General features: G+C 35.0%; 1 protein-coding gene across 7 annotated transcripts in view; it reads left to right on the plus strand.

Annotated features, from left to right (window-relative positions):
- The window catches only part of MICU3 (mitochondrial calcium uptake family member 3), a 105,472-nt gene that overhangs the window by 76,409 nt on the left and 18,841 nt on the right, over window positions 1-10,222 (plus strand). For 6 of the 7 annotated variants that reach the window (XR_003094715.1, XM_025207398.1, XM_025207390.1 and 3 more), the window contains 2 exons: window positions 4,062-4,170; window positions 5,482-5,639. Coding sequence is in view for 6 of the 7 variants with exons in the window: in XM_025207398.1 (XP_025063183.1) it covers window positions 4,062-4,170; window positions 5,482-5,639 (267 nt within the window). In the remaining variant the exon portion in view is untranslated. Of the gene's footprint in view, window positions 1-4,061; window positions 4,171-5,481; window positions 5,640-8,920; window positions 8,996-10,222 lie in introns of all 7 variants that reach the window. The other variant, XM_025207394.1, reaches the window with a different exon arrangement.

The raw sequence follows: 10,222 nt of genomic DNA on the forward strand, positions 1-10,222 counted from the left end.
GAGATTCCTGAACTTAATCCATTTACGTGCTTTCTGGACAGAGAAGCTGATGGGTTCCCTGTACAGACTGAAGTAAACCATTCGCTCCTCAGAGCCAGGGAAAACAGAGAAGGAATTGTGACTGAGACAGGTTGTTCTTTGTTCTGTTTCTGGGAGAGTGGTGGTACTCACTAACCCTTTTTCAAGATACGAACTAGCTGTCAATAGGCACAGTTTTGAATAGAAGCCAGAAATATTCATATGGAATCTATATTGAATTCCATAGAAATGGATTTTACTTCAGTATTGTCTAGTTTTCTTACTGTATGGAGCCAGATATGTTTTGCTGTTTCTGAAATCAAGTCTTATATGCTTGGAAAAAGGTTCCTTAGGAAAACAAAAGTTTATTTAATTACTACAATACTATATACATGGCACACAGGTTAAAAAAGGCATATAGTAAGAAGTGTAAAGATGCATGTATTTGACTGGCTAAGGTGAAGTTAGTTTAGTTTAATTCAATATCTTAAATACATGAAGTGCTTCTTCAAGTTCTGTGTCTTAATCCTTTAACACTACTGTAATGAGTGGGAAAAATCTTTAACATGTAAGCTTCACTCCTTTCTTTGCCTGGGTTTTTTATGCTCAGCTGCAGTAAAGTTGACCATCCTCACACCCCTCTGTTTCAGCCACCATGTTCAGTGTAGCATTTATGCAGTTTACACATGATGCTGTGCTCCTAGGGACTTTTATATTTAGTATTTCTAAAAGCCCTGCCAAAAGTGTTTGCTTCACAGTTTGGGGAACTTTGCTTGTGTAACAAAATCATCAACCAAGGACATTCTCTTCCCAGACTACATGCGGCCCCTAAACGTTTTCTTTGGTTGGTGATCTCTCATCTAAATAGGAACTTGCCCACATATCCCTTGGTATGTCGTCCTTTATTCTAGGCATTAAATTAAATTAAAGCTGTCCATTTCTACACCCATACACTACTGATATGGTCAATAAGCCCCTAGAGAAAGTAACCCCTTAGAAACAGAACTCTCAGACCTTCATCAGCTTTTGAAAAGGGGGCTAATGCTCCTAAAACAGTGGCTTATCCAGTTCATTTAAGCACACTTGATTTGACCCCTTCTGACTAATAATATAATTAGCATGATACTACATCCTTATTGTTGCAAAACATTTAATTCTTATATTCTCCAATACAAAGACATGACTGATAACTTTCAAAGATGTTGCTCTAGAATGCACAATAGTAAGCTGCTATTCTCACAGTTGGCACTGTTACTCTTTTTGTGGCTTTCTTTATGCAGAGGCCCATAAAAATGTGCTGATCATTTGGCTGACTATATTCATGTTGAAGTGTTTAGCTGGCATGCTGCCTGCTTACAAGATGTTCTCCTCCTTTTGCTAGGTGCCAAGTAGTGATTCATTTAGACTGGCAGCTTGAATTACTACAAATATCGGCTCCTACAGTAAGATCATCTTTTTCAACAGCACTGCTGTATTCATTTCACAGTTCACTTTGTTTTGCTAAAAATATAATCTGCCCAATGAACTAGAAGTTTTCCTTCACTTTTACCTGGAAAATATATGGTTTCCACTAGGAATCTGGGAAATGCATTTACATCCTTTAATTTATCAAAACATACGCAATATAAGGTTGAGTATTCTGTTAGAATTGTTTGGTTTTACAAAAGTTATTCTAGAGATGGGAAGTTGTCATCCAACTCTGCATGCCCATCTCCTGTTAACAGTCCTGGGCACCACTTGTGGGGAGGGGAAGGGGTTGCAAAAATAGCGGCTGCCACCATTGGCACTGTGGCTGCTGGCACTGCCCTGTGGCATGGCTATCCAGGGCTGCAGAGCTGCCCTGCTGTGTCTCTGCCTTTTAGTTTTTTTAATTGTGCATCTTCTCTCTCTCTCTCTCTCTCTCTCTCTCTCTCTGTCTAAAGTTACAGGTCTGAACTTGGGAGGTACTAAACATCTAGGAATGCAGTTGATTTCAGTTAGATTTGTGTGGCAAAGGAATCAGGCCACTTATTTGTGTTATTTGTCACTAAGTCAAAGGTTGTAAAGTACATGTAGTTTATACTTAGATTCTGCTTACAGTTGCTTTTGTCTACTTAACAAAAACACCTTACCTCTAATATCAACTCAAAGAAGCCATTAATTTTCATAGCATTTCAGAAAGCTGAAGCTCAAAATATATTATGTACAGGCCAGTGTGTCAAACCTTTGCTGTACCTGGCAAGCCCCCATCTAGATGAAACTCCCTCCCAGCTAACAATACATAAAAGGTAAAGTAATTGGGATACCTTGACATTCATTCACTCTCCACATTGAGACCATTTTAGACAGGTCATTCAGACTGTACAACTAGCTAGAACTTCATTAGAAATGCTGAGATTTAAAAATCAACAAAACCTTCAGAGTATTTGTTTACTACATCTGTAAGCATTTTTAGTTATAGTGATGATGAGGTTAAGGATAATGGTACACATTTGTAATGAAATCTTATTACTAGTAATTCAGCAGCATATTGTGTCATAGATGCATTATTTTAATTTGATTTTAAAATGATAGAAAAATATATTGTATTTGTCAAGTAAAAACACAGACTTAAAGAAACCCTAAAAAATATACCACTGGGGAACATGCCCAATAGCCAGACTAATTTTATTGAGTTTTGCCATTGGTGCTTGATCCATCTGAAGTATCAGTGCCCTTAATGACTTAGATTATCTCTCTTTAGGAGACTGATCCATTCAGTAGAACATTTTCATAAGAAAGTTTTAGAAAATAAAAAAGCAAAATGCATCCCTCTTGTCACAAAGGCTGAAATTTATAGGGGGCATACATTTTTGCAGCTTTGAGCAATTCTATGGTTGCTCAAATAACTGAAGTGATAATAATTTAGTTTATATAATGACTGCATGCTGATATGACTGGAGAAAAGCTTTCAACTTGGCAACTCAGCCTCCATTGTTTTGGGATTTGCTTTTATATTTGTTAGCTTTGGCTCCTCTTAGTGGAGGAGTAAATTAGGAAGTAAGTAAACACTCCATTTTAATCTCTGGATGAACCTTGTGCTTTTTATTGTGTTTTTTTTCCTTAGGTGTTTTTTTGTTCACTAGTTTACTTTTAGTGGGAGCCAGGAAAGACGCTTGATATCTGTCTTATTATCAACATAGTCTGCTAAGGATCTAAGCAGAAGGAGCAATTAGAATACGAAACACATCATATTTTTAAAGAATTGGGCCAGACCACATCCTTGCTGGAAACAAATACACTAAGAATTTATGTGATTTGTGCAAGATGTACACAGGAAAACTTAGCCAAAATTAGAACTTAGGTTTCTGACTACATGACAAGTTTTACAGAGACTGCCTACATTTGCAAGTCTCTACCATGTGAATGTCCTACCTATGTCTAGTGTAATAATTTAGCATCAGTTCTCATGGTGAGGCAAAGTCAGGGACTTTATTCTTAGGAAGAAGGGGCATTATGGAATGCAAATGAGATGTGCTTCAATTATAGATTACCTCACCTTCTGTAGAGAAAATAAGAGGAAAACCAGGAAAAAGATGCAAGAATTAATCAAAAGTTTTTCTCTCACATCACTAAATAAGCAAGCATCTCTTGTATTTGATAGATCTGCTGCAGTCTGCAGAATGAACTTCTGCTGTTTCAAAATTTGAGTCCCAACAGATTCTGTAGTAGATAAGTATGTTGACATGAAATAAGCCAAAGCAAAGAAGTTCCCTGGCTTACATATCTATTCTAGTCTTACCCACAAGCAAATTAAAATTATTATTATTATATCTAATAATACATAGGCTACCTAGTGATGGAGTAGGGCCCCACTGAGTTAAGTGCTGTACAAACACAGAATAAAAAGATAATTCCTTTTCCAAAGCTTACAATCTATAGAAAAAAGTGACAACAAACAGCAGATGGATGGGAAGAGATGAGATAATATTGTTACCAAATAAATGATCTAACTGATGTTCACTTGTCATTTCTACTGAGTATTCTAACAGTACTAATTCACATTGGCTTTTTTTATTTAATAGGGCATCACATTTGATGAGTTCAGATCATTTTTCCAGTTTTTGAACAATCTAGAAGATTTTGCTATTGCAATGCAAATGTATAATTTTGCAAATCGTTCCATAGGACAAGGTGAGTATTTATAATTTCATAGAACTATTTCTTTTTTTAGTTAGAAGCAACTTTGTTTTTTATTTGCAGATCTTCACTTTTCCAGGCAAAATTTCATCATAACTAGCTATTACAGTTATACTACTATTCTAGTATCAATGAGATTTTTTCTTGATACTTGGAAATAAAGATACTTCTGCAGTTTATCAGAAGAATGTTGCCTTTTATACCACTATCTGTTAAGAAATATATTTGAAGTAGACATTGTCTCTTAAGTAGATGTAGCCAATACAAAGTCATGTAAATATTCCTGCTCTTTTAAAACTAGAAAAATAGCTATGTATCAGAATTTATTAATTTCATTTTTTTTACTGTTAAAATTAATTATTTTTACCTATTGCTTTATTCACAAAAGGTCTCATACACATCTCCCTCCTCCTGCCATGAACAGTGTTGTCAAATCATCTTCATGATAAACTTGAAGTTTGTTTGTTTAAATAAAAGGAAAAGTATACATGGATTCATAATTGAACATTATATTTGGAATACTTAAAATTTTCAAGGTGTTACCATAGATTTTTCAGTTCCATGGTAAAATCACTATGGAATGCAGTTTTCCATTGTGTGTTCCAAAGTGTGCATTATAACATGTAAGACTTTGAGGAGGAGATTCTGCTTCCTAAAATTGAAAAACTGGATAATGACTGAAAAATAATTTCAGACACTCAGTAGTGTCCCCTTTAGCTCAGACATAGCCAACAAATATGTAGAAATGGGGCTCTTTGGTCCCACTGTCTCTCTTAAGTAATGGATCAAGAAAAGAATTTGGAGGGGGAATGCTGCTTAAGTATAAGATTGTGTGACAAGGTAAGTGTGGAGGACTCAGACTTTGATTATGACACAGCTTTCTAACTCTGTCACTACATACAATAAAGTTTGTATATTGTAACCTGTGAACCATTTTTTCTGATAAGTTCATTGATTTCAGTGAGGCTGCATCTGTCTCTCCAGCAGAGAATTTGGCCACATTTTTTTCTATACAACCTTTGACTTATATGTGTAACTAAAATAATTAGTGATCGTATAACTAAAGCCATGTTTACATCTGTGAAATTTAACCCTTTCACGTTTTCTTATTTATTGAATACTAAAATGGGTAAATTTAAGTTAAAATGGTATTATATCTTGCATTTTATTACATGTTGTCCACTAGAAATGTTTATACTGAAGTGCTGTATATCACAACATGCACATTTTTATACAGTATACTCAGAAGTTAAAGGACATAGTGATGTCTGTGTTTCACTTTTTATTGCTGTTTTGGTTATGTAGATGAATTCAAGCGTGCTGTGTATGTAGCTACAGGCCTGAAGCTTTCACCACATTTGGTGAACACAGTTTTCAAGATTTTTGATGTGGACAGAGATGACCAGTTGAGTTATAAAGAATTTATTGGTGTCATGAAAGACAGACTGCATCGAGGATCCAGGGTAAGAATTTTAATTCTATATTTATTTTAATTAACTTAATTTTAGAATCACCAAAGAACTACAGGTAGCCTATCAACAGCTCTTTAATCATATATGTTTTTAAAGACTACTGAAGCAGACTGATCTAGGAGGTTAATGTCAGTATTATGGATGGCAGGGGGGTAGAAAAATTGGTTGCCTAAAGTTTAGGCAACCGAGCCTGCAAATTGGCTTTAGAGCTCTGCCATTTGAGTACATGTGTAAACCTCCTTGTCCTCTATGGATTTCCCCCAGTTCACTGGCACCAGAAAAGAAGACTTTATTGTGGTAGAAACTTCAAATAATTTTGAAATAACAGTTGGGACTGAGAAATAAGCAAGTGTGAACCTTGTTAGATAGTGGTATTATGCAATTCTACAGCTGCTTTCCTACACCTGTGTGATTTGTTTTCAAGTTTAGAAATAATCTTAGTTTTTAATAAAAGCACTGAGAAAAATTCACATATCTTTTTAGAAAATAATGACCATGTGAAGTTATACACTTTTTCTATTATTGTTTCTTTACATATGTGTACCATTGTCAACATTGTTTGATTTGCAATTGAATTTTAAAGTGTAAGTTTAGATATAAGTTTAAAAAGCTTTCACTGTGGAGTTTATAATAATTCAATTGGCATTTAATTCTGTTTTATCATAATATGATTTTACTCCCTGTATTAGTCATTTTAATTAGATTTCTAGATCTGTAATTGATGAATATTAATAATGTTAGGGTTTATACATAAGGTGATGTTGAATCTACTGCATGATTTGGATTTTAATTCAGTGGGAGTTAAAAAAAACAACTAATGGATATGTGACAAGAACTTATTCCTTGCTGGGGCTCAAACCATAAAAACCATTTATGACATGGTGCTAATAGTTTCACAACCATTAGAAGATGTTTGGCTGTAAGTTTTAACTATATTTACTAATGGCAAATGGGTAGTATGTAGCAAGGTAACTGGAACATGGTCTGCTTAATAAATCATTTTTGCAAATACATAGTATTTTATGTTTGTCTTAAATGTTACAAAAATCAAGACAAAAATCAAGTATAACCCTTAGGTGTCTTTTTCATCCTGCACTATTTTGCTTTCTGCATGCAGCACACTTCTCTATAGCTCATTTCAATATCTTTTAATTCAGTAAATGGAGATCCTAAGCCAGGATGTGATAGTTCTACAAGAGATCCCACTAATTTACTGGGTATACTGTAGAAATTAAGTGCAACTCAGTATGTACAAAGAGTTCATAATTCAATCTACTACCAAAGTGACCACATCACTCATTTTATTTTCTTCTCACTGCCTAATTGTATTATTGATTAAATATATATATGCCCGTTCCATGGAAGAGCAGAAGTCAAGGAACTCAATATTAATTTCCAGCAAGTTTCTTGAATTGATGCAAACATTTGTGCAACTACCATGAGCAGTAGTCAGAGCTCTTACAGTTTTTTTCCTTTGCATTTTAATAGCACCCAAAAACATTCCCGAGATTTAGAATGAAAAGAGAAAATCATGTTATGTCTTTCCTGCCTTTTGTTAACTGCTCATTTTGGCAGCAAATATCACTGATCTTTCAAGATGAAGACAGTTGCAAAAATGGCTTCAATAGCCAAAATAATTTTCTTTTCATCTAATTTGTCCTTAAAAAAGTAGTCAGTATAGCCATAACAAGAGCAATGTCACCATTTAGCCACTAGTATCATCACACTTACAATGTGCTGAAGCAATTATTTCTTACTTAATTGAAACAAATTACTGATAAGGCTCTTTCTTTCTTCATAAATATGTATTGAATGCATGTTCAGGTTCCATCATATAAACAAAAGGAGACTAATTGCTTCTTCTAGTATAATATTTCTAATAATATATAATCGCTTCTTCCAGTATAATATCTGCACGAACATATTTACCTGGCCCAGCTTTAACCAGTTTACAAACTACAGGTGCAAAGTGTTAATATTAAATGGATACACACTCACCAAAATCACATCAGTTGTTGATTAGCTAAAATATTTAGTAAGAAAGTAAATAATAGCAGTGTTTTTTACTTTTGTAGCTAACATTTCTTTTTCATAAAACATGAGCTAAGCAATGACAATAGTGTATTATTAGCGTCTCATTTTAATATAGTTTCTCATTTTGGCTAAGACAGCTTCAGTTTTCTACAGTTGGGATTTACTCTTGAATTTAAATGTTAGGTAGTAGTTGTAACATAGTAATTACAGTTAATAAAAATATTCTTAACCTTGAGTGCAGCTTTGAAGGCAAAAATATTAAACTGGCTTTGATTGACTATTAAAACAGTATTTCCTACTAATTGATATTACTGAGTAAGCGTGCTTATAAAAAGCTTGCAGTTGTTATACAAATAACAATAATAACAGTGTTGTGAAATCCTCCTGAGCCCAAATAAAAATTTTCTCTAGCCACGGGTGTCAAACATATGCCCCACAAGGTGAATCCAACCCATAGACTTTTGCCAAGGTACGTTAAGGTACTTTCAGGGCTGGAGCTCTTCTATTTAAAAGAAGTCAATAAAAGGATGAAAAAGAAGACCAGACCCTATTCTTCATATGAAGTAATATCATTGTTTTCTCATCCATTGTCTTAAACTGTCTATTTGTCTATTGCCATACTTCAATATTATAAATTATACTATTATAACCATTAAAACTTTAGGAAACTAAAATTCCAGTTCCTGCTTTTGTAAGTAGAATATCCAGGAAACATATATAAAAGAATGTAATGTCTAACAATAGATTTTACCACATAAAATTATTCTCTTTTCTCTTTCACCAATATAGTATTTGAAATTAAAGGATAATTGTTAACTTGAAAAATGAGAGAGAGTTTATTTAGATGAACTGGGGTATTTAGCTGCCACCTAGTGGCTAATCAGAACATTGCCATTGGTTTATTAATGCATATGCAAATATTCTAACAGGAAATATATTTTCTTAGCTCTTTGTTTGATTTAAGATGGCTGTTTCTTTATTTTATTTTTAAAACGATGATGGAAACCCTTTCCCTCTTATGTAAAAATTCTATTTTCAAATAATAATTTGTAATATAAACACCAAATAATTATTTTTTTTTTTTTTTTTTACCTCTGGCTAGGTATACTATAACTTCTATCTATTTGTCATTTAATCACATTCTTTTGTATTTTCATGAAACTGTTGTCTCACGCTTACCTATGGCTGCCTTCACATGTTGTCTGCATCTGCGCACTTCTCCATCTTCTGCTCCACAGGGCTACAAAACTGTACAGAGGTATACCACTTTCAAATCCTGCGTGAAGAAGGAACTCTATAGCAGATAAGTTACGGTATGTGTTAGCTGCGCAGTCTAAATGTGCTAGCATGCTGATGGGAATGGCTGAATGTTAAAGTGTCAGTGTTTTGTTTTCCATTACAGAATTCTGGAATAGATTATGAGAATGTAACCCTCACAATATCTAACATATCATATTGTATATTTTACTAAAATGGTCATAAGATTTCCATTTTTTAGACTTACAAAAGACTATCTGAGACTGTCAATATTTTGTTGGCTTATTATGCCACATTCAAGGAAATCTATCTCCCTACTTGACAACATAAATTTGTGAGTTTCTGTTTCTATTTTCTCTATGTCCTGTAATTATGTATGATATAGTAATGAAGACTTGTGAAGGTCGATTTTCCACAAAAAAATGGTTAAGTAATTTAAACCCACTTCAGTTTATAATTGCACACATTTTTAAAAGCACAGTGTATTTCTAGCCCTATTGCCAAAGCTGTCTTTCTGAGTAATGTAATTGTAGACATTTTGTAATTGATTTCATTACTAATGTTTCCTTTTCTGCCTATAATTTTGTATTGTATGGTAGCTACTCATAATATTCTTTAAATCTGGATTAGGTTCCAAATTTTAGCTTCTGAGTTGGAGGGAGGAAGAGATGTGTGATGTTATGGCCCAATCCCATACCTGTGGGAGTATCAGTCTGCATGCTGGTTCAAATACTGGGTCCCATGTATTTTTAAGCTAATTGGTCTGACCAGAATCTAGTCACTTTTCTTAGCTCTAATTCTCTAGGACACATTCCCAGGCATAGATTTCTTGTCTCATGCCCTCCATTGAGACATAGGATGCTGGCATCCAACCATCCTAGACCTTAGAATCAGTGCATGAGACAGTCAAACCACTGCCAGCTCCTTAAATATGCCGTATCAGAGCTCCACTATCTCTGTCAGTACTCTGGGCTTCGCAGGTAAACTGTCTCACCCTACTTAGGAGCAACATGGCAGAAAATCATATTACCGCATTTTCACACATATATCCCGCCCACGGGTATAAGCCGCACCCACGTATAACCCGCAGAAAATCGTATTTTTGTAAATAAGTCCGTGCACCCACGTTTTCCCCGTGGCGGCGTATATATGGGGAGGTGGCGCAGCCCAGCCTGCCCGGGCCCAGCAGTGAGGCTACGCAGCCCGGCCCGCCCTGGCCCTGGCCCCAGCCCCCTCAGCAGCAGCGGCACAGCCCGGCCTGCCCTGGCCCAGTGGGGAGGGGG

Source organism: Alligator sinensis, unplaced genomic scaffold (genome assembly GCF_000455745.1).
Source record: "Alligator sinensis unplaced genomic scaffold, ASM45574v1 scaffold528_1, whole genome shotgun sequence".
Taxonomy (NCBI): Eukaryota; Metazoa; Chordata; order Crocodylia; family Alligatoridae; genus Alligator; species Alligator sinensis.